We start from the raw sequence: 25,213 nt of genomic DNA, 5'->3' as shown, positions 1-25,213 counted from the left end.
AAGTAGCCTCCTAGGAACCCTTCATAGTCGCACTTGTTCAGTCTTTTTTAAATTGATCTGACTTTGGGGTAAATTGGCTGGAATATTTCCTCCTGAGAAGTCTGGCAGCTGTCTTGAATGTTTTCCACTTTCTCGCTGTGGAATGATGCTGTGCTTTCTTTTTTACCAGGACTGTAAGTTAAACTTAGCTTTTTCATTCAGCTAGATATCTTAGCAAACATGAACCCAACAGTTTTAGTTCACGTGAAGCATATTGTTACCCACACCTGCCAAACTAATCCATGAAATAAACTGAACTCAAACTGTTTGTCAGTTTATTTGTCAGTTAACCCAAGCTAAACTGAAACAAGCACATGAAACCAACTATCACTCATGATCATAGAAAAAGTACATTTCCCTATTCGTATCTACTACATGGAGCTAATGAGCTAATGCTCATTTCAGGAAATTGTCTGGGCCTATATATAACTTTATAAGTGATTTCCTGAGTGGACTGAACAGTGAAATTTACCCAGAAAGTCATAAAGCCGTGCTCACTGAGCCTGTACCGCAGAAGCATTATGTGGTCACACAGCTGGTTACACATAATGAAAACAGGCCTGATGAAAATAAACTGTGCGATAAGGAGCCGCCAGCTGGTGCCACACAGACTTTAATAACAGTGATGAGTCTGACATGAGAAGCAAGGTTAGGGTGATGAAACAGACTCAAACGTTAAGGAAATAATCCAACAAGCTCATGAGTCTGCTCTTGCCTGTGTAGCCCACTAATGCAGTGTTTTCTGGCGGTGCAGAGGTGTTGGCCCAGAGGCCAAAATAAAATAATCTGCTGTGAGGAGGTATTTAGCTGCAGAACCATCAGTATGTTTTATTAAACTTTTCTATGATGTTCAGATATTGTCTAATGTGTCAACATGTGAATGTGGATCACTGGAATGGAAAACATAGGTGAAGGCAGTGCAACATACGGTGGCCCCGAGAGGTCAAACAGATTGCAACTTAAGAAAACACCATCAATTAGCAAAAAATGCTGCAAAAGCACACAAAACACAACAGAAATAGGAAAAAACAGATTTCCAAAAGCACAAGGGAAGTGTTTCTGGGGAGACAATAACCCGTTGCAGGAACCAAAATATGCTAAGATTGCACTGGGAGACACTTAAAAGAAGTTGAGGATCTATTGGTTTTGTGACAAAAGAAAAGATGAGAGATAAGTGTGTTAACCTAACTATTAGAATAAAAAACAAGCATAAAAAGTTTGGGAACCACTGCGTTAGGTTATTGTCTCCCCAGAAACTTCCCTTGGCTTTTTTCCTATTTCTGTTTCCTTTTCCCTATTTATATTTTGTTTTTCCTGTTTCCGTTTTGTTTTGTTTGCTTTTGCAGCGTTTTTCTTATTGCTGGTGTTTTCTTAAGTTGCAGTTCGTTTGGCCTCTCAGGGCCACCGTAGCAACATAATAAAAATGTCAAAGATATGTGAAAAAATCAAAAATCAGGGGTGGAGGAGAGTCAGTCCAAATGCAGGTCGTGTTGCCAGCGTCGTCTTGAAGCTTCGTCCATCCCAGCTGTTACAGATCTGAGCGTCTGCTTCTGGAAGGGAGTGAACATGAGAGGAATCTGAAGCAAGACTTCTAAGGATCTTCAGGACACAAAGAGAGAGTAAAACATGCAAAAAACTCATAAGTTGGTATGAAATACACTTTAAGGTCAATATCAGTGGAGCCTGATGATTTTAAAGATTTGGTTTAAACTACAATAAGGTTTATGTGTCCTTCTTATCCACCAAAATGACTAATCATGAAGTGACTTAAATCTAAATGACCAGCAGGGGGCGACTCCTCTTGCTGCAAAAATATGGCTGTTCCATAGCAGTACAAGGAAAAAGTGCGATCTGTTCCCAGGATTTGTACCTTGGTGAAACACTTTGCTGTTGAGTTTACAGTCGTAATATTGGATTTGAAGTCTTACTAAAAACAATATGATGTTAATTTTGGCCACCATTATTATTCTTGTTGCTATTTTTTGAGTGTTAACTGTCCCTCAATTTCTCAGCTCCACTCACCACCGTCTTGTTTCGAAAAATTAAGATGGTGAGAAAAGTCAGCACGAGGCTTCAAAAATAAGATTTGTCAAACTGATGGGTGAGATTACCGTGTCTACAATAATCTTTTATAGTCCATTAACTATGTGCTGTAGGTATTGGGCAGTAAAGGAAAGAGAAAGCAGATCTATCTTCATTATAGGGTTGGATACTTAATGCGCAAATGTCCAACTTCCAATTACTGCTGACCACTGCCGAATGTGTTTCCATGTGTTTTACCACCAAACAGTCATTGGCTTTAGTTTGTTTCACAGAGGATAAACTTACAAAGACTCAGAAACACACAGGAAACAGTCCGTTTTTTGCATTCTTTGTTGCTTTAGCAAAAACAAAGAGCAAACACACGTTAACTGCAAAAATCAACTGATGTAAGAGCTAGTTGAAGTCTTCCACAGCAAAGTAAGTGCTACGTTACGGTAGAGGACAGATCTGGAAATAGTTTAAATGATTCTACAGTAAAAGAATATTTAAAGTTATGTCATATCATATTATTATTATGTCATACTGCTCTTCCTTCTGAGCTCCATTTTTGTCCAAAACCTATTAAAGAGGACATATTCTGTTCATTTCCAGCTCCATCTCATGCTATAAAGGTCGTAGTGTATTTATATTTGTACGTCCCCTATCTCCTCCTAAGCCAGTGAACAAATCTTGATAAAAACTTCTAGAAACATGGCTTAATGCACAGTGAGTGCAAACATCTGTATGTTTATATGCACATGTACACACGGCACTTATTCTTTATTGACCTAACATTAAAGTGTAGGTTTGCACATTTTTATTAATGGACTCTACCAGAGTAGCTCTGCATGATTTATTTATTTATTTTTAACCCATCTTCCTTCAGATTGGCTGCTCCTTGGAAACAGAAGGTTTAAACTGTATGTAGGCGGGGCTTCTGTGCTCACAGCTAGAGCTGTGCGCCTGAGATGACCGATATTATGGATAACCTCTATCTTTGACATGATGCAGCTCGAAGAATAGGAACAAATGTCCAAAACTAAGTCTCATGAGGAATACTTGTACAAATGCTGGATCCTTTATTTGAAAGTTTGGCCCTGCTTAATAAAAAGACAGCTGTTACAGAACACATTACTTTTGGACTGAGTGCATTAGCATTATTGAGCCTGAAGTGGTTAACAAGCTGTATTCATAAACTGTAAGGGTGTAATCCTTCACAGTTAATATTATTTCCCAAATAATTTCAATGAAGATGCTCAAAAATGCACAGAAAGCTCAGTTATGTCTACAGCCATAAATTAAAGCACAACGCCCTCCAAACCCAAACCCAATTTTCAGTTTGTGTTTAATTTGAGCATCCAACATTAGATAGACATACATGAAAGAAAACAAAGAAAAGCAAAGCAGGTTCATTTCAAAGGAACGTATAAGGCCAGGCAGCTTGCCACCTTCATACCTGAACTGCAGCATCACAGGTCCTCCTCCTGATCAGTCGGCTTTATCTGAAAACAGAAAGAGAAAGTTACTCTTAACAGGACAGTGGGTTAATTAAAACACTGCTTTAGCCTCTATTTGCACATCGCCTCATGTTCAGTGCAGCCGGAAGTCCTTTATCCTCGCAGTCCACGTAAATGCTCATTTCCTGTTCATAATAACACATTGTGTTTCACACACACACACACACACACACACACACACACACACACACACACACACACACACACACACAGAGAGGTAAATGGTAATTAGCCTGCTAAAACACTCTTTTATTCATGTACACTCGGCTTCTTCCTGTCAGAGGAACAATGCGACAGATTAAGGGCCAGTCTGTTCTCTGCCTCCTCTCAGATTAATGAGGCAGCTTCGCTCTGTCAGGCAGGTATAGGAAGCCTGCAGGCTAATTCTATGTCATTATGTTTCCCTGTAAAGAAACAGAAACACTGAAAGCATCGCTCCTCCGCTCGGCCGATCTGCTCCACTCCGGTGAGATCCTGAATCAAAAGACCTGCGAGGCGACTGGTAAACACATCTTCCACCAGGAATTATACAGATGGTCTCTCTGCAGTGTGGGTGAGTCACAGATTTACTGCTGGTAAGTCTATATGACTGAGAGATTTAGGAAGACAGGTGAAGGGATGGACTGGGACAGATGAACTGTTTGTTTTTTCAAACTCTAACTGGATATATGGAAATCGTGGCGGACATTATTTTTTACTTCTTACTTTCTCTTTGGCAAAAGAAATGTTTGACTGATTATTAAAATAATCTCCATAATAACTAGTGAAACACTGAAAAATAATTCTGAGAGTTTTGACAGTTTTGTTAACGCACCTGAGTCAGAGTTAGCCAATTCTCCACAAGAGGGCAGCATTGCATTAGCTGCTATTGCAGAGCTGAGCACCCCAGAGGTTGTTGAGGTTACCCTGTGGGAGGTACATCGTCTTGTTTGACTAGCTTAGTGTGTAATAGGGATACTTATGCATTCTGTGGGATAGTGATTGAGTATTAAAAGGCTTTAACTTGTTTGAGTAGTAGTAAAACATCTGTACTAGCAGTGATGGTAGCAGGCATGTAAAATTACACTATGGGTAGCTGAATTCATCCTATAAAGTAACTGAAAGGGAAAAACATACTGTGTGTTTACCCTGTGAGGGTGTATTTATCCTGTGTAGTAGAATGGGTGAGTAATAGTGATATGTATTCCACGGAGGAGCCTATATATTAATTGTCAGGACCGCTATTGTCAAAAGACGCTACCAGTGGCAGACATTTATAGTGGTGGTATATCTCTGAGGGGAGCAGCAAGACCTCAGCACAGAATAGAGAGGGCAACCATAACAACAGCTCCATAAATGATTAAGTTAGGAAGAGCATGAATGGAGTATCTGGAGGTCGGTTGCAAAGAGGCTTGCAGATTGGATTGAGACTTTCTAAACAAGTCACTATAAATCAATGAATGTCAACAGGTCTGTAGGAGATTGTTCCATCTGCCAGGATTATGGCTGAGCTTTATTTTGTGAACTGTCTGTACTGAAACTATGCTCCATATACTCCATATTTGCTCTGCAGTAGTGGCAACAGTAGGAGTGGTGGTATATTGAGTGAGTAATATATGTTTATCCAGTACTGTTGTGCCATGGGAAAGGGTTTAATTTGGAATTTGTGACAAGGGAACATTCCCCAGCAGACTACAGGCAGAAGAAAAAGGAATAAAAAAAATAAAAAAGTTGGAGAACCACTGAGCAAATGTATTACTGTAATTACTTTTTATTAGGCTTACCATCTGCTGTCTTATTTTCATTTACTTAGGCAATTAGATGAGTTCAGTGAATGCAATGTCACACCATTACTGCAAATATTAGCGCACTGAAGAATAATCGCTGTGTGTAAGCACAGCACATCAGCTGTTGTACTGAAACCCGTTCAAGCTGGTTTTGTGAGACCACAGTGAAACGTCAGGAAAGTAACTGATGGAGTCCCTGCTGCCGTAACACCTGCGTTAACTGCTTCCTGCTGCTGTGTGATGCCACAGCTGTTTAATATCATTAAAAGAAGAAAACAAACTCCTATTTATTCAGCATGAGACTGTGTCTGAAAGCTGGGAGCTATTTGAAGATCGGGAGGCAAAGCTAAAATTTGGCTGTATGTGAAATTGATTGATATTGATTCTGTAAGTCAATGGTAGCATGGGTGTAGCTGTGGGGAAGCAGGGGCATATATTTACCCTGTGGGTGTAGCTGTAGGGGTAGTAGTGCTGGTAGTGCAGCGGCTCGTCCTCACTGGCCTCCCCTGGCTCCGGACTCTCTCGCTCCAGACTGCTGACTGAACCTCGGCGAGAGGAATCCGACACACTGGGCTCCCTGCTCTCAGGACACTCTTAGACACACACACACACACACACACACACACACACACACACACACACACACACACACACACACACACACACACACACACACACACACACACACACACACACAGTTGTTCTTATGGCGTGTTTAGACTAAACCTTTTTGTAAAGAGCTTTAAACACCAAGTTCTGCAAAAGAAAATGACACAAAATTCAAAATTGTTCGTGTGTGAATACAGGAACATTTTGAGTGGAAATAATAATAACTATGATGGCCTGGTCCTGATGTTTCTAAAGAAGGCAAGGATTAAAAAGAAAGTTTCCAGATGGATTCAATTCTCAGGAGAAGGCAGCAGCAGGGAGAATTTCATGGTTTGATCCAGGAGTTGAAGCTGTATCATCTACCACTTTTGTACATATTCAGGATGTCAGTGTGCAGTTTTCTCCTGTGCTGGTAGGGCCTTAAATGTTGCCTTGGTGCTGTTGTGCTGTTTGGAGCTTTTTAAATGAAACACTACACTGCGCGGACAAAAATATCATGCCACCTAAATGCTACATCTATTCTTGGGTATTAATATGGAGTTGGTTCCCCTTTGCAGCTACAACGCTCCTTTGAGAAGACTTTGAAGTGCGTGTGGGGACTTTTGCCCATTTAGAAGAACATTTGAAAAGACAAACACTGATTTTCGAGTTGATCCTAAAGGTGTGTCTTTATGAGCCTCTGTTTTGCACTGGGGCAGTCAAAGGTGGTCCATCCCCAAATTGTTCACACACAGTTAGAAGCACAGAATTGTCCAAAAAGTTTCGGTAAGTGGAGGCATTACGTTTTCCTTTCACTGAAACTAAGAGACCCAGGTCAACTCCAGAAGAACACCCCGCAGCGTTATCTCTCCTCCACCAAACGTTATAGTTGGTACAGTCTTTCAGGTAATGTTCTCCATTCACCTAACCCAGACTCGTCCATCAGATTTGTCACATCACAGAACACGTTTCAATAGCATCCCTCATTTCATACGATCGCTTTTGGTGGAGGATGTCAAAATGCTAACACTGATACTTCAAAGTCCAGAAACCAAATGGGGCGTTGCCGTGGCTACATCCATCTTTTAAATACAGTCCTTTTCTAACAATTTTTTTCTTTAAGCCTTTAATTTCTCCTTATTATACAGAAAGTAATCACTGTGACAGTTCTCTGTCGATAAATAAGTGGACGTCCAACAGTGTCGAGACGTGGTTATGGATGATTTTAGGTCTCATTAAAGCAAAATCACAAGTCATAACAAAATATTGTAATTTCAATTTTTATTTGAAACATTTTCAGATCTAATGCAAACCTCTAAAAATGTCAGTTTTGCAATGAATTTGAACCCTCATAACTCGAATACCCGCAGTATTACCTCCCTCTTCGACGACTCGCTGAATGTGTGCGAGAGAAGTTCTCATTTGAGTGTTGGAACACATTTCTAGGAAATAATCGCAAAAAACTGAAGACCGTCAACGTGTCACATCGGATAATTTCCTCATCTATTTATCAACCCGAGGAGATAAAACCCAAACACACACACATGCACAGGGACGACACGATAACTCCTGAGCGCTGAAGGGGAGCTTATGAAAGGTTATGAGGACCGTGTTTATCGCTGTTTACCTCACTGTCATAATCCACGCTCCACTGGTGGCAGTTTTGTCATTGAACCATTACTCACAGATGCAGTATGATAGCTGGCTCACATCTGATGGTAAACACAGCGACTCTCTCTGCACCACCGAACGCTCCGACGGATCATTTGCCGTAATAAACTCAAATTTAGAGTTCAGGAAGGATTAGACCTGGATCAGTCTGATGTTTGAGGTTGATATAGGCATTTAATAAAAACGGGATGCGTGTCAGTGTCGAACACCTCTAAAGTAATGACCGAGACTGAATACGTTAGATGTTTCTCATTCGTTTGTAAACAGAAATGTAGTCCTGAATATATTTCAAAGCCTGGTTTTACATTCCTGCTAACAGGCCTTTTCATATTCTGGCAAAGCACCAAAGACAACAACTAGACTGTCATGGGCTTAGGAGATTGATTTCATTGATTTCAAACAGGCAGAAAAAGCCAGCCTGACTTCTTGAAGGTACGCTGTCTGACCTTGGGGTGAATTTTCTGGGACATCCAGTCCTGGGAAGATTGTGACATTACATCAACACCTGAATGCTGCAGACCAGCAAACTGCCAAAGACGTGTTCACACTTACTGATGTTTAGTTAATCAAGTACATTTGAATGGAAACACCTGACTGCTACTTATATACAGTCTATAGTTACTGTAAATCAGTCCTCCAGGGAAGCTCCAGGGGACCTGGACTTGAATCCACTGTGCAGCCAGGGCCTTTCTGTGTGGAGCTTGTGTGGGTTCTCTCCAGCTTCCTCCCGCAGACCAAAGACATGCACTTAGTAGTGCTAGGCTAACAGGTGATTCTAAATCGACCATATGAATGTGGGTGTGAATGGTTGTCTGTGTCTCTGTCCAGGGTGTACCCCGCTTCTTGCCCTGTGGGAGCTGGGATAAGTTCCAGCACCATGGGGGGACTGAATAAAATAGATGGATAGATCTTACCACTACAGCACCTTGACAAATTTTATCTATGATGTGCGGTCTGGGGGTCAGTTGATGCATTTCAAAATGGAAGCAATACGTGTAGCAGTCAAGTGAAAAGTCAAGGTCTTCAGTAGCAGATGACTCATGCGGAAGACATGGAAGTAAGGGAAGGTTTGGGGTGAAGCTAATTATCCATCCATTCTCTTCTCCTTATCATTATCAGGGTCGCAGAGGGGCTGGAGCCTATCTTAGGCTTAGGTCACCAATCTGGCATTCACACTTATGTGCAATATAGAATCACCAGTTAACCTAACCCCACTAACTGCATGTCTTTGGATTGTGAGTGGCAGTTGGAGTATCTAGACAGAACCCATGCAAACACGGGCTGTGTAAACAAACTCCACACAGAAATATTGCTTCACACACAGACTAAATACAGCAGCTCTAATTTTGAAAATAATTGCAATTAAGGCGTTAGGATTAAATTTTATTATTATTATTTTCAGCACAGTTCTTTGTCTCTACCTGAGCCATCCTTCCTCTGTCTGTCCATCTTGTCTACGCAGTCCAGCAGGCCATCGATCTGAACCTTGATCACTGTCAGCTCCCTTTTGATGGAAAGAAGCTCTGCCATTCTCACTGCAGAGACAGGGAGAGATGTAAGAAAGACAGGGGGATTAATCTGGCTCATGATGATAAAATAAAATAAAGACTGACACATGAGGCTATAACGACTACTCAGGTTAAAAAGTATTCTATGTTAAAATCAACGGATAAAGTTATGTGAATGTGACCGGCTAATGCATGGCTTTATTTACATGTTGTCAAGTGTTGAGAAGATGAAGGCTCAAGCTGCCTCAGTGACCGCACTTGAGATTTGGTTTACTAACAAGGTTCCTTTAGTTCAACAGGAAGCAGAATGACCTAAACGTAGAAGTTGTCTGCACCAACCACCATGTGAAATGTAGAACCCAGAACTTCCCTCCCTAAGCTAATGGGGTAAGAACATTAAACAAGCAAATAAAGCTGTGAAAAACAGACAAGCAGAACATTCATTTTCAAAAGCAAAGGAAGTAAATCCCCACAAAGAGGCAGGGATCGATCTGAGGAAGCCGAAGAGCTGCTTGGTCTGGGAGAGGGAAAGAGACCCTTTTCTCAGCCTCCTTTAAATAGAGGCAGGACAGTTTATCAATTACTCTGTTACACTGTGAGAGATCTGTGAGAGAGGAAAAAGGAAATGAGGAAACAAACACAAGAGGAGGGTGCATAACATAGAATACACACAGCTTTTTAGTATGCAAATGAATGCATGTAAAAACCTATAAGCAACAAATGTGCAGTTGTTTAGAACATAAAGCTAAATCTGGGTTTGAATCCTGGACCTGCAGTTTAATGTCAAACCTGCATTTGAAATTTATGTGGTGTACAGATAAGACATAACACGTGGACAGTGACACTAGTTATTAAAAACACGGGTTTAATTTAAATTATTTGATATCCTAGCGCTGACACACACAAAGTACAGCGAGGGCTTAGAGAAGGGTGTAAAAAGGGAAATTAAAGAAAAATAGATGGTACACCCCTTTGTCTTGCCATGTTTTGGGCATCTTAGTGCCAGTCTAGACAAATCTGCAGCAGACAAAAACATCTTAGACAGCAGTGATTTGTCTGTTTCAATATCAGCGTGCATAAATCCAGCGACATAAAGAAATGTTTCTTTGCAGCTTGGTGTGGAAGAAAATCTCAAATCTCATCACCAACAGTTTTAATGAACCTCTGTAATCCACATTCCCACAGAGAGAATCAACAACTGGTAGATGGTCTGAGCCCACTAATGACAACAGAAACCAACATGTAATGTAAAACAACTCTGAGCAGTTCTCTTTTCTTCTTCTGCCTTTGCTGCGCTGATGTGTTTCAGGGTCATTTTCTGTTCATAAGTGGGCCGATGCAAACTCGAAAGTCAGCGCTGACCGCAGTAGGATTTTACAGCTCCATGCAGATTCGAGTGTCATTCAGTGACCCGTGCAGTTGTCAAGGCCGCGCTCCTGCACCATCAGTTACTCTTAGCGCTGCGCTGCCGCCTTCTTCAGCTGCATGAGCCCTCGCCCTTGCTGTGCTCCGTAATGGACTGACGCCGCTGCACACAGCTCTCCAAATGACCCTGAAAACTACTTCAATCCTGAAAGCTTTTCGACCTCTGAAGCTTGCAAAGGCAATCTAATTTCCTTGTGATGGGGCGCAGTAAAAACTATTAAGGCTTGTAATAAACTAGTATAAACAATTCTTATTTTCCATGCACTATTAACTCGGTCTAATTGTGAGAGCTGATAGGCTCGGCTGGGTTATAGCAGGAGAGGAGAGCCCTGCGGTACAGAAGCTTTTAATGAAGAGACCATCTGGAGCGCCCCCCCTCACCCGCCTTCTCTCCAGCACCCTGGGGCCTTACCACTGAGATGAGCTGTCACACAGGCGGGAGATAACATGAAACAGGGTTTTGGAGAGGAAATATCCTCAGAGTGCAGCAGGTTTCCACAGGAGCTGCAGATTTAAAGGGGGAAAAAACAGGCTGAACATCACAACTGTGTACAAATGTGAACATCAAGGCCGAGGCTCATGTGTGGGTCTGAAATTTAAAAGCCGTTAATTGGTGAGGGATGTGGCGTTAAACACCCCTGCGTATCGTCCTCTGACAGCAGCGGGGAGTTGGTGTCTCTGCCCTTTTTCGATAAAAGCCTTTTAACAGCTGAACTTCCTGAACTTCTCGTGCCACAGTATTTCCCTTCGTCCTTTACCCTCAGCAGAGTTACAGCCACGACTCTGGATTAAATGTTTGCTGATGTTTTCATTAGGTTTAACGGTCATGTAGCTCTCAGTGGATGGATAAAGTGCACGTCTCTCTGGGACATGAAAAACAGTTTACTGGAAAAGCGAGAGAAGAAGACTCGGAACAGTTTGTGACAACTAGGCGCTGTGAAGGTAAAAGAACGCATATGTACAGTTAACAGGCAAGTGCTAAGCACAGTATTATTTTACTTTATTTATTTTGCCTTGTAAACAAACACGCTTATTAAGTGATTTCAAAAATCCACATGTTTGATGGAGACTTTCTGTCTTTGGTTAACAGAAACTGCCATGACGAGCCTACTGAGCTCACTCTCTGAAAGTGCAGCACCTGTTTAAGTGCATTATGAAGGACTCTGCACTTATAGATATGAGCACCATGTGATTATTTCAGGAGTGTCTAAATGATACATCGAAAAGACCACGTTTTTACACAAAAAAGAGGAAAAGAATAAAGACAATTAAATCAAACAAGGATTCAACTTGATCATAGGAATCATAGGATCATAGTAATTGGTCAAACATGCTGATTATAAGTTTCTGTATCTGAACATGGTGGGCAAGGGGGTTGATTGTTTGGGTTTTCACTATATTATTCTCGGGTCTTTACCTTACAGGAAAAAGCACCTTGAGGGCACTGTTGTTGTGATTTGATGATATATAAATAAAATTGAATAAATTGAATTCACTCTTTCACTACCAGCAAACAGCCTCCTGCAACCACTCGCTGATCAGGGAATACTCATTTTTCCCTAGCGACTGATGGTTGCCAGGCAGTTGGCAGTAGGTGTGTGACTGGGGCCTTTTCTCAGCACCTGTCCTATTAACCATCTTTCCTTTCTGAATTTAAGCTGAATGAAATCCAAGGTGAAAGATCACTGTGACCACTGCCACTCAACTACACATGTGCAGGCCGGAAAAATGGGCCTTCAACAGAGTTTGAAAATAGCCGGCGAACAGGAAGCGATACACGGCCGCCCAAGGCTACAAACAAATGAAAAACTGGGTTTTTATGTTGCTAAACACAAACATAGAGGTTAAACACACATCTCCACCACTTCCAAGCTGGTGGAGACAAAACAGATGAAATGCTGGACTTCAGTTGATGAGGTGACTAATTTTCTTTGTTTTTGCAGGATATGAGAATGTGCATAAATATCAAAATAGTGAAATAAATGAAATGTTACCACTTTAAATATAGAAAATTAAGCATGTCCACTGCCAGTATTGTTCAATTATTTGGAGTTAAGTTTTGTACTTTAATGCCATTTACTTAGAGCTAATATCCACGGCTACATCACCCTATAACTGACCTATAATATAAATAATACCAGAAATATAAACCTTGTAATTTTGTATCTGAAATTGTTTAAACTTTAAAAGTTCAAAGTCATTTTTCTATCAGCACAGCATCCTCTTACATTTGCTGCTGGAGGCGGAGGTGTGTGTGTTGTTGCTCCTTCTGGACGGCCTGCTGCTCCTCATTCTCAGAGCCGCTGTGGACAATGAAGAGGAGGAGGATGACGTAGACGAAGGGCGGGGTTGTTTTACAGGACTGGGATCCGCTGGGACCGAAGAGGGAACTCGCTGATAGTCAAACACACTGAAAATAAACACACACACATGCAAGCTTTAAATACTCACACCCTCGCAAACAGAGTCCCATGATGCACCAGTGCCTGAGGCGGTAGCATCATGCTGCTCGTTTCCATCTCGACTGCTTTATTGTTACAATGAAATGAAGGCAAATTTATGTTGTGAGCAGAGTTCATCTTTATGAAGAGCAGCTTGTTTGAAGTCATTTTTATACACAAAAATCTTTGTTATTAAAGTTTTAAAAGCAGAAAGCGGAGAGGAAACATCTTTTTATTTTAATCTTTTTATTGTTTAAAGGCTTTTATTTCTCTGAACTTTCCCTGCAATGTTTCTGGCTTGCAACTCCAAACACAAATCTTTAGAATGAACTTGTAAAATATATACCTTCATTTAAAAACAACAGTCAATAATTTCCTAATGCAGCTATTTTTCTTAATCTGGAGGAATCAGTGAATTTAAGTGGTGGATTAATCCACATTTGATGCTTCAGTATTGCGTCACTAAGATGTCTGAGTGACCGAGAGATTTCTGTTATGATCAGCAGAAAAAAAGACTCAAGGTTAATTTAAATATCTGACGACCAAAATCAAAGACAAACCAAAAACTCAACAGAACAAATAGGAGAATCATTTTGGAGTCGGTGCCCCAGACTACCATCGTGCGAGTGGTTGAGGTCACGCAGGTGTCTCAGAAGGGTTTGCATTATAAGGTGGCTGATGTTCACGTTATAAACCTCCATCTTTGCTCATTGGTGGTCGTCCAGGTAGACAGCTGGCCTCTTTTACACCTCTCTCAAAGCATTTGTGTGAACATCTCAGTGCTCTAAAAAATGTCCCTCTGCACAGCTGACTCTACGAGAAGATATGACTCTACTACTGTGCACCGTGCATCTGTAGAGTACCTGATGTGGTCTCTCCTTGATATATGCCCATGCACTCACATGAGGAAATTGAGCTCTTTTTAAATCTGATCTCCTGAGCCACATCTCACCTGTCAGGGCCCGGAGAACTGAACCTGTAAACTTGTACAGTACTTGGGAAAAAAATCAAATAAAATTTGCGTTTCATTTCAGTTTTGGTGAATCAAAGTCCAAGATTTTATTCTGTTATTTAGCCCTAATTAGCAGCTATCTGTGTCTTTATGGATACAGACTGCGTCGGTAACCAACAAAGTCATCCTTTGTCCAGATTTGATAACTTCTGCCTCCAATAACCCAAAACGTTGGTGACCAAAGTGTTAATGTTGAGGCTTCGAAAACCAGTGGCCATGTGGTCTACAACAAAGCTGCCCGTGTACCTATTTGTTGCAAATATGAAAGGCAAACATAAGGAAAACACAGGGAATACATGCAACAAGGGTGCATGGAAAGTAGATTTAATACATTTCCTGACTAAATATTTGCAGACGGTCTGATGTTAAGATTTAGTTCAAATAACCATCACACTGCTCCCTCCATTCAGAAGTTGAATATGCCAATCAAACTAATAGAGGAAGAGGTTTAATATGAGGATGACATGCAACTCGTAGAGCATCACTGTGGATGTGATCCAATTACAGGCCTGAATACTAAAGAGCAGAGACAACAGGGCAGTCTGCTCAAGTGGACAGGTCATGAGTCGTCCTTCAGCTCCTCTCGTTCATCTTCTTGCAAGAATGCTTCATTCCTGATATGAGAAACCAAACTATGAGGCACTAATGTGCTCTATTAATCTGCATTGAGAAGCTGAACCAATAACTTCTCCTCAAACTATTTGTATAGATTTTTTTATGATGCTTTAATGATTTTGTGATCTTTGAGTTTAATTCCCAACTAAAAACCAAATTTCCTTTTAATACTTTCAGATGCAAACGCGTATAGAAGGCTGAGGTTAGGGTAGGTTGCATGAATAAAAAAGTATTTAAAGGTTAAGAGTCTTTTCAAATAAATCTCACACACAGAGACAAACCAACACTGAATGCATCCAAGTGAAACTGTTTGAGTACATTGCATTGCTTTATGCCAAAGAGCTGCATCATTACTCCAAACTATTAAAACCCCATTAATAAGGCATGTTCCATATTCTTTTGTCACCATAAACACTCACACTGTATTTTATTTTAAAATGTTCCCGTCGTGCTTAACTCACTGCTTTAGCAGGATATTAATTAGATTTTTAGAGAACCAAAGTTGAAGTAATATCCTGCTAAAAACATTACCTACACCTTCTCCTCCTGTTTGTTAAAAGCGATGCTGTCCAGCGGTTTGTAAAATACAAATCCATACAGGCTAAACTGTAAATATTTGGACGGGTACATGTTCTAAAAGTTATATATTTTATGGTTTATTTTTCATGCATGCACTTATGCAGTTCTTTCTGAACTGTATGTGAAATACAACACATCAGACTGAAGGAATGCTGCCATTCTGTACAGGAAGCCCAGTTTCTTTTCTTTTCTGTTTTGTTTTTTTACTTTTTTATTATTTTAATGATTGATGATTATAACAGGAGCAATGAAGCTCAACAGTAAGACTGATGTTTGTAAAAACAAGCAGAGATATATAGCTTATTGGATAACTTGATGCGAACTTGACATTCATGTGCAAAGCATTCCTCGCGGCTGGTCTTCGTTTGCATCCAAATCAGCTGATGAGATTAGAACTTGTAGCTTTTTCCAGTTTGATTTGAAAGTTCTTGTTTATTAAACAAGAGTTCAGGTGCAGCTGTGAAAACACTCTTAAACTGACAGGAAGTATGCAGAACATACCAACCAGCATTTACAGGGTGTTTGGGAAAAATACTTTTTTCCCCACAAATGTCCAAACTAATTGTTGTGCATCACCCAGAGAACCAACGTTTTTCTCATGACACAGCATAATCACTTCTGTTTCTAAAATGTTTTGCTTATGAGTTTCTAAATTTGGGAATTCAAAACCGTGACTATTTTAGATAGTACGCCATTATTTATTTTGGTGTGTGTGTTAATAGTTTCCAAGGTAACGGTTGTTAAGTAAAATATATAGTAATGCAACACCTATTTATCAAAGGGGACTCTTGGACTTTACCAGCATAGCTTTGCATGAATCAGACTTCAAAATCATACATATGTAGGTCATCTTGTGGTGCTAACTTCCTTCTGATTGGCTGCCTCTTGCAAACCATAGGTTAGGACAGCAGCTGTAATGACCATATATAATGACCATGAGCATTTAGAGTGATTGGCTCACACTTACTTGTACATATGCTGGCCTCGTTATTTAAAATATGAAACACATCTGTCATATTCCAGGATATATATGGTAGAAAATAAAGAAAAACTTCAATTTAAAGCTGTATTTTAAGACACAGCAGGATAACACAAGTGTTTAAAACCTCCCCCTGAAGGAAGTTTTCATACAGCCTAGTTTTTCTCCTTACTTGTAATGAAAGTATCAAATTGATTTATAAGGAAATTAATTGAGAATGAAAGCTGTGCCATTTGTATGTAGCTGCAGTTGAAAGTCAGCTGAAAGTGAATTTGGTCTTAAATCAGTTGCAGCTGCTCCCTCTGTCGGGCCGCGTTACCTGCTGGAGGTGAGATGAAACTTTCTAAAGGACAGAGTGATTTATCTTCTATAAGCGGATAACCAGCACTGATTTCATTTCATCAAATAATCCCAGATGCCCTCCTTTCAGCACTCGCTGCACCTTCTCCCTTTTGGTGTTATGTCGCCGCTCGCTGATGCCGTGTTTTTTCCCGCGGTTGTTGCGGTCTGATAGAGTGTGCTGTGCTGCGGGTGAGAGCTGACTGACAGCTCCAATTTGATGCAGGGAACGATAGAGGAGGCGACTGCGAGGATGAGGAGAAGCCTTTCCTCTCGCTGCCAACCTCTGCTGCCTATCACAGCAGCCATCTACAGCTGGAGGAGCAATGACTGCAGGGGGAACATGAATACACTTCATCTCTTTCACTGTCACACAAATAGAAATGCATACGCACACACACACACATGCACACGCACGCACACACGAATATGTCTGCTCAGTACATTTTAAAAGGTTCTTCTGTGACATGGGAAAAAAAATCATTTACACTTTAAAGGCCGGGGAAAGAAGCTGTGTGCACCTAAAAACATGCAGAGATATTCAGGTTCAGAATTTAACTCCATCTAGAGCCTGTTTTCTCCCAGTTTTGAGGATTTCATGCCAAATTAGGAAGCCATGAATGACTGAAGGCCACACACATCAGCACATTTAGTGTTTGTAACGTGTCGGAGGATGGCAGCGTATGTTGGGAATAATGGTTGCTGCTTTTTAACAGTTAGTGAGGTGCCATTTCTTGACACCAATGCTGAAAATGTACGTCTGCTATGATGGCCAGAACAGAAGTAGTGAAACTGAAGCAAAGCTGCATGAAGCTACGGAATCCAATGACCACAAGGAGCGTGTACTGCTGCCGAATTTATACACATTCATAGCTTTGTAAATTAAAATGGGAAAAATAAATGCACCCAAGAACCCAAGAAGCAAAAAAGCACCTGGAGGTGACTGTTGCTGTGATTTGGTGCTCTACTACGGTAATAAAGCTGAATTACTGAGTCAGCAGTGTGTTGGTGACTTTTAATCACTCTGGGTCTCAGTACTCGGCAACCCAACTTTATGTGGTCTGACGTTTCCTGGCTGAGATGATGTGGTTCCTACGTACTTTCACAGCTGAAGGAGAAATAACTGTTGCAACAGTTGCATCCTATTACAGCACCACCCTCCAATTCACCAGCTCTTTACAACAACCCAAATATTTCACAAATGTTTCTAAGGGTAGAATGAATGGCTAGGTGCTTCATTTTATATACCTGTAGCAAATGGACTGGAAACACTTGAATTCAAAGACTAAGAGGTGTGACCCAATACTTTTGTCCATACCTACCTCTTAAGTCAAGTCCTAAGTTGATGTCTTCCAGGTCCTGGATGTTTCCAGGTCAAAACTCTTCAGTTCCCAAACTCAAAAATACTCTACAGCATGACTGAGAGTTAAAAACTGTCTGAATTCTCTCATATTTAATAAAGTGATCAGTGTGGCTGCTCTACCAGATGTGACCATCAAGTTTAACATCCAGGCATCCATGAAAAACAGGACATAAAGTTAGCTCACTAGTTTCCACCTAAAGATAATACACCATGTTCTGAATTAGGGGTTTCTGAAAAATTAAAACCAACAGCTCTGCTATCACTTCGGACATAAATGAAGACAAAAAACTAAACAACAGCCACAGTATGGTTACTGACGTTAGGATAGCTGGTATATAATTGTGTGCCACATGGTCAGCTACAAAGCTATGGTTACAGGAGAACCCTTGAGATGATCCATGCGCACCATCAGCTTAGTCATAATACACTGTCATTAATCTACTGCTGCATGGTTGAGATTACTCACTATAATAAAATTCCTGGTTCTTGGCTTCATGTACCCATTCATATCTTTGTTAGCCTCAGAGTGATTCTTTTCTGACCCGTTCAAATATTTGGTGTCTTGTAATCTGTGAGGTAATGGGGTGTAGTTACATTGTAAGGTTTTAAAAACTAAGCTTTAAGATGTCCTGCAGACAACTAGTGGTAATAAAAACCCAGAGAGGCCGGCACTGATCACTGAATATTTTTTGGCAGGGCTTCAGATTAAATAAAGCAAGATACAAAGCATTAAAACACTTCACTAAAATGACAACAGCTTTAATGAACCAGGGATTACATGTCATCACTTAACAACTGGATACTGTATTATTGTATTAACTTCAGTTTTATACTGACTGTTAAATCGATAAGTACGCACATAAAGGTTAAAAAGCAATATAAGTGATGACTTATACATACATATAAGTACATAAATAGTGTTTGTGAATCTTGTGTTTAATGCTCATGTCTATGGAAACTACCTGAGAGGGCACCTGATAGTTTTAATTTATTAGAATTCAATAGAGTTTGAAGTTGATGGGGAAGGTAAAAGAGAAGCTAAAAATATCAAGCAGCCCTCGTGCAAAGAGGGCTGGAACATCGTGTCGTTAAACAGAAACTTTACTGCCTGCGTCGCTGACAGTGCCTGACAGACCTGACATCTCCTCAAAGAGACTTTATTTTTATCTCCTAATAAAGTTCAGCATTTTGGTTTTTATTTTGTGTCACACAAACAGTTCAGTGCAGTGAAAGCAAAGTTCAGGCATACAGCAGATGTTTTAAGGCATTATCAGCACCCTTGATTTGTGGGTTTGTATGATCTGCACGCTCACAGAAACACACTCAGACGTCCCGCTGTGTTTGTCCCTGCAGTCACAACACATCAGGGTAACAGGTGAACGTGTTGTGCTTGTGTTGGTCGGGGGGCTACTGTACCACACTAAGCTGATAATCCGCAGCCCAGCAGATAAACGCCTATAAATATTTACAGGGCAGCAGTGTTGACACAGCTTTGCATCCTGCCTAGCTTCCTACAGAGTGAGGCAGGGCGGACTAACATTGAAAAACTTCAGTAAATCTTCAGGAAGCTAAACAAATGAATACATTACTTCTGATCATTGTGGGGGGATCTTCACAGAATGCAGCACGGGTCATATTTTGTTCTTCAACTGACTGAAAGGCTCAAATATTCTAATGCTGGACAGTTTTGTACAAAATGACATCTGATCCATGGGTAAAGCATAAAAACAAGGTGCTCAGTCTTGGCAGGAAGACCACAGACTGTATATGAAAGATGTACACAGCGAATGTGAACTTGAATAGTACTGTAATCCTGGTCTGTTAAATATGAAGGCGCATGCTGAGTGCTATTACTGTTGCCAGGTTAGTGTTTTGAAACCAGGTGTGACAAGCAAGGGGCGGATCTGTGAAATTGCACATTTTGTGATTGACAGGTTGTTAGCAAATGAGCAAATCCTGGAAAATCGTCCTTATAAACTTTCCTGGATAAAACCTTCCCATTGGTAAACGATCCACTCTACCTCCACAGCCACAAAAACACAGAAACATTTTCTATAACCAAAACTATCACCCCCTACTGGCCATTACGAAAAATGCAAACTTACTTTTTGGCTGCCCCTGTGTCAGATTTCTAGTGTCAGAAAAGGCTACAGCTGCTAAGGTACTCATTCTAGCCAGCTGGGTTAGTATAAACTGTATACGTGTAAAATAGATGCAGATCAAAGCTGCTTTTTGGATGGTCTGTTATTACAACTAAATCTACAGGAGGCCATATTATTTCTCAAAAGGCACCAACACAGTCCAGACATCCAGATAAGAGACTCCAACTAGCTGCAACAAAGCCCAACAGACAGTAAACAGCTACAGCCGCCTGTGTGACCCTCCATTAGGACATCAACCTTCAAGCCTCACGTTATTAAAATGGATGTGTTTAAAAAAAAGTATATCCACAAAAATTAAAACCATTTTTGTCGCAGTCTGTAAACACGGCTCTGTCTGCTACAAAGTTGGACATGGAAGTCTACACGGACTGACTCACTTTCGTAGACAGTCTCAAGTGGACATTAGAGGAACTGCAGGTTGGATTAATTTCTGTCCTTTTTTTTTAGCCTTAAAGTTGTCCTTTTTTCAGATCAGGTGTACTTTTTCACCTTGGACGGAGTGACTGGCTTTAGCTCTGCACAAACTGGGAACTATCACAGTTCTTAATTAGTCTTTAAACCTCCTTTTCTGATCCTGAAATTGTAGCTAAAAAGACTCTGGCACAGGGCAAACCCCTGAGAGGCATAAGTGTACATAATTGCAATGCATGAAGCACAACCAGAGCTGGCCCACACAAACAAATCATGTGGAAATTGGGCCACGAGTGAGGAGACGTGTGAAGGAAAGACAAAAGGATGATGCAAACTAGTGAACAGAGATAGGATAAGGCTGAGGGAGGTAAACAGTAGATGAGAGAGAGAGCGTGTGGATGTAAAGTGAGTGGAGCGTTTATCTGCCGGCTGCCAACAGATTTGTTTTTAATGCCGTCAGCCTCTTTCTCTCTCCATCTTCTGTTCCTCCCTTTCATCTTCTTCCTCTTAGTCTACAGCCTCCATACAGTTATCCTCCTCCTCCTCCACCTGTCCTTGGCTGCCTGCAGTGATCTGTGTTTTCAGCCCATGGTGGGGAGGTCAGACACTGTCAGTCCACTGCTGTTCAGGTTTTTTTATTTTTTATTTTTTTATTTTAGTCTTTATTTAACCTTTAACTGGGGAAAGTCAAGACAGGAAATGAGGTTGCTGGTTTTCAGAATCACCTTTTTTCACCAAAGACGGGAGGAAGGCGTCTGAACAAGTGCACAAATCAGGCTTTTAATGTCCTTAATGCAATTATTAAAGCTCCTAATGCTACACTAACAGGTAATAAGTAACTACAACCTTAAACCATTTGAATTTTTTTTTTTTTAGCAAAAACTAAGCAAAAGCAGTCTGTGAAAGCCTAAGTACACCTTATGGTTCAGTAACTTGAGGCAACGACTGCAGAACCTTGATTCTTTCATTTTTCAACCATTCGATTGTAGATTTGCTGCTGTGCTTTTCATCAGTGCTGCATTGCACGACTCAGTTTAGACTAAGCTTTAGCTGTTGCACAGATGAACTCACATTTGACTCTAGAAAACTCTGGTACACAGAGGAGTTTGTGGTGTCGGTCTTGAAAAGGCAAACACACATTCAAGGCAGCCTGAGGTCATTCATGCTCCGCTTTTGTTCACGTTGCATTTATGTCCTCGTTTGAACTATCTGCAAGGAAATCCGCTGTTTGACTCTCACTGCCTCTCAGTGTGTGATCTGGTTCATTTGCACCCTTGCTGTGAGTTGAGCTTTCCACAGCCGGCAGCTCAGGTGAGTTCATAGCAGGTGATGGAGGGAGGAAGGATAACTGACCGAGTGAGGGGAGATGATTTATACACAGCCCGACTCCTGCTTTGCACTCAATTGTAGACTCTGTCACGCTGAATTGCCGTAGTTGCAATTTTTTCCAACAAACACGGGCGCAGTGTTTGTTAGTTACCCTCTGTTGTCCAGAATTTGCTGTGCACACACAAATAAGTCACCTTCAGCAGTGTCAGGCTTTTACAGGCTGCCGATATCCTGTAAAAATGTATCTGGAGCAAAACAAATTAACTTGTGCCACTCCCGTGTTTGCTGATTTGTGAGCTGCTGGTACTGAGAATAATACAATGAACCGTGGCATAACCTGAGACTGACAAATGTGCCGATGAAAAACACCTCAATAAAGAAAAGTACAACTCAAAATTACATTTTCAGGAGGCACAGCACCACTTGAGCTTGTCTGCTCTACAGTTTTTACTGAATAAATAACGCAATTTCTTTTAAATTGAATTTGCTCCAGACATTCGGCAACAACAAGCACTGAGACATTTCATTTGTTTTTAAAATCAATTCTATTCTTTGAAAACAAGTCAGTGAAGCAGAGCTGTGTCCAAGCAGATTTTCATTTAGCATTAAGGTCAGAGAAAAGGAATTGCTCTGTGTCTTTAACATCCATGTAAACTATTAGTTGCGAGCATGTGGTCATCAGTCACAGTGTAAAAACCACAGGGCTACTCATGATCCTTTGGATCCTGTGTGAGTTTGGCTAACTTTAGCGCTGCTGTCTTCTCTAACACATCCACACAACAGCACTAGTTAGCATGGCTTTTGTCTGTTATCCTTTTCCTCCTTTTCCCTTTAAAATTTTTCCATTAAAAACAAGAGCTTCTTTTTTAAAATCAGTCAATCACAGCATAGCCAGCCAGATCTAAAATCTCGATGTTATGAAAAAATGAGAGATTGATTGAATTTAAATAAAAAAATAAGTACAAATGAACTGAAGAAAAAACATGCACTTACAAGACGACACTTCTATTTTTCCATTTTCCACATCACTACCATTGAATGTAATTTCACGAGAAAGAAAAACTTAGCTGTGAATTTAGTTCCTAAATCACAGCAAGTGTGATCTCATTTAATGAGGTTGCTTTTTTGTTTAAACTGATGCTTTTATTTTCAGTTTTCCTTCACCCAGATCTCAAAACTTTTTGTTCTTATTTTCCCATTTTAGAGACGATTAACCAAGGGCAGAGATTTAACTGATTATTACAGAATAATAAAATACTAGCATCTCACTCAACAACACTGTAGTGCAGTAGAACACTTCATATTAAACAAGTACTATAATATTAATATGTATTCATATACTTAAATTTCAGTATGATTTATGTCTTTAATATTTTGTGTGTGCATGTAGAGAGATGAAGACATCTGGGTATATCATTGTCCTTCCCAGAGACACACGATGTTAAAGCCTATCCTCATCAATGGTAATTATGAGAATTTTCAAGTACAGAAAAAAGTGGGCAGAAACAGTAAAAACAGTTCTTGTTTCTGTGCAAACTACAAGAGGTCATATCTGCCAACAGCATCTCCGTGTTTGTGTGACTAAAGACAGCTGATAATGTTATTAGACAGTGTGTAACTCACAGTCTATTTTATCATTTGTAAGATAATTTTAATAAAAGTGCTTGAGATACCAAATTCAGTTACCACTGGGTGAACCTTAGTACCAAGCAACTCTAGCGGCCTTTGCAGGCACACCTACTTTAATTCATCTATCATTGGGGGATTGGGGGTGGAGCCTATGCCAACCTATCCTACAGGGCTCCAGACTGAAATCCCTAAAGTTGAACTGAGTAAAACTTTTACTGTTAGATGTCAGGAGATTGCAGTCAACTGAGCTCTGTTTTAATAACCGGCCCAGTTAAAGTGCATAATCCTACTTACAGTGGTTTATCTCAGCTGTCAGTATGCAGAGGGAGAAGCATCCACATCTATTTACTCTGGAAGAGGCTGTAAAACTTTGTCTGATATGGGTCAGTGATTCAGAGTAGCACACTTCTGACCTATGACGGTGATAATCAGGTGAGTTGTTGAGGATATGCTGAACTTTTCTGTCATTAAGACCATTTTTGTTTGTTTGTTTTTTGCCACTGTTAGCTGCTGTTAGCGAAACTGTCTTTGAAGTGGATTTAACCTTTTTTAACTCTGACATTTAGTTAATGAATTCTCATATGATGTGAGAATACAAGCAACACTGTTTATCAGAGAAAAAGTGACATTTTTAGGACACACAAGGCTAACATTAGCTGGCATAATGTTTGTCTATAACCAGCTGTTGTTGCTGTCTGTAAGTAACAATATCAGAAATAAATGACACAAACAAAAAGAAGCATGTTTGTGCTTCATTTTGTGTGTTAGAGCCCTGACTTCAGTTCTGAGGTTGTTGTCTGAGGCAAAGAGGAAAAAGATAATATTTTATTAATGTAGCCGGATGGACTACTGGCCTTTCTCTTTCTCTCTCCCTCCCTCGCTTGCTATACCGCCCTCACTCTCTCCTGCGCTCGCTCTTGGCTACGCAACTAGGTTAATTGTGAATCCACCTGCATATTGATTGCAGGGCAGCATCAGTCTGTATAAAAGGAAGCCAGTTTTCTCTTGGTTCATTCCTCCTGTGTTTTTGGCGAAAAGCAGTAGTAAATGCTGGGACAGATGGCATGCGAAATGCAGAAATATTGCCTCGAGACCAGTTTGTGGAACATGTTGTTGACAGTGCTTAAAAAATATGTTTGTCGCATTGGGAAAGAGAAGGGTTTTCAGGCGGGGTATGCGACCGTGGCTATTCCAACCCGTCAGCGTATGGAGTCCGAGTGGCGTGGGCTAAAGGAACTCCTAAAGCGCCAGCAAGAGCAGTTAAATCAGCTCACGGAGACAGTGGTTTCTTTGCAAAACCCCTGAAGAGGTGTTCGTCCTTCATGGGGTGGCCCGGTGATTTGTCACCAGTGTCAGCAGCCAGGACACTTTGCTAGGGAGTAGTTCAGGCCCCCCTCATATGGCAGTTGGCAATCACCTTCCCGCTACCCAGTTGGAAAACTAAAGCCCTCTGAGCTGCAGAGCCACAGTTCAGGTGGGGAGTTCACTGGCTCACCAGAGGATAGGATTGGTCGGCTAATATGATCTTGTCCAAAGATTGATGTGTTGATTAGTGGGTTGACAGTCCCTTGTTTGATGGATACTGGGTCCATGGTATCCACCATCACAGAGAGCTTCTTTTTGGCACATTTTGCCCCTTGGGGACAAGAACACCTTCAGTCATGCCATTGGTTACAGCTTTGGGCTGCCAATGGGCTTGCCATTCCGTACAATGGCTATTTGGACCTCTGTGTACTCCTGTGTGGCAAGGAAATGCCCTCTTCCTGCCCTGCCTATCTTCCTTATAGTGAAGGACCCTCCTGGTGCCACACCCTCTGT

At 40.8% G+C, this 25,213-nt stretch overlaps 1 protein-coding gene across 3 annotated transcripts in view; it reads right to left on the bottom strand.

Annotated features, from left to right (window-relative positions):
• Positions 1–1,401: 1,401 nt before the first annotated feature.
• LOC120743342 (RNA-binding Raly-like protein) overlaps positions 1,402–25,213 on the bottom strand; it is a 59,709-nt gene continuing 35,897 nt past the window's right edge. Inside the window, exons 4-8 of one of the 3 annotated variants that reach the window (XM_040046955.1) lie at positions 12,765–12,946; positions 9,025–9,138; positions 5,786–5,937; positions 3,518–3,563; positions 1,402–1,638 (exon numbers count right to left, since the gene is read on the bottom strand). In XM_040046955.1, coding sequence (XP_039902889.1) covers positions 3,531–3,563; positions 5,786–5,937; positions 9,025–9,138; positions 12,765–12,946 — 481 coding nt within the window. In that variant the 3' untranslated portion in view covers positions 1,402–1,638; positions 3,518–3,530. The remainder of the gene's footprint in view (positions 1,639–3,517; positions 3,564–5,785; positions 5,938–9,024; positions 9,139–12,764; positions 12,947–25,213) is intronic. The other 2 variants (XM_040046954.1, XM_040046953.1) reach the window with 2 other exon arrangements.

This window comes from Simochromis diagramma, unplaced genomic scaffold, assembly GCF_900408965.1.
Source record: "Simochromis diagramma unplaced genomic scaffold, fSimDia1.1 OVJJ01000106.1, whole genome shotgun sequence".
In the NCBI taxonomy this organism is placed as follows: domain Eukaryota; kingdom Metazoa; phylum Chordata; class Actinopteri; order Cichliformes; family Cichlidae; genus Simochromis; species Simochromis diagramma.
This window is presented reverse-complemented; position numbering and strand designations above follow the sequence as displayed.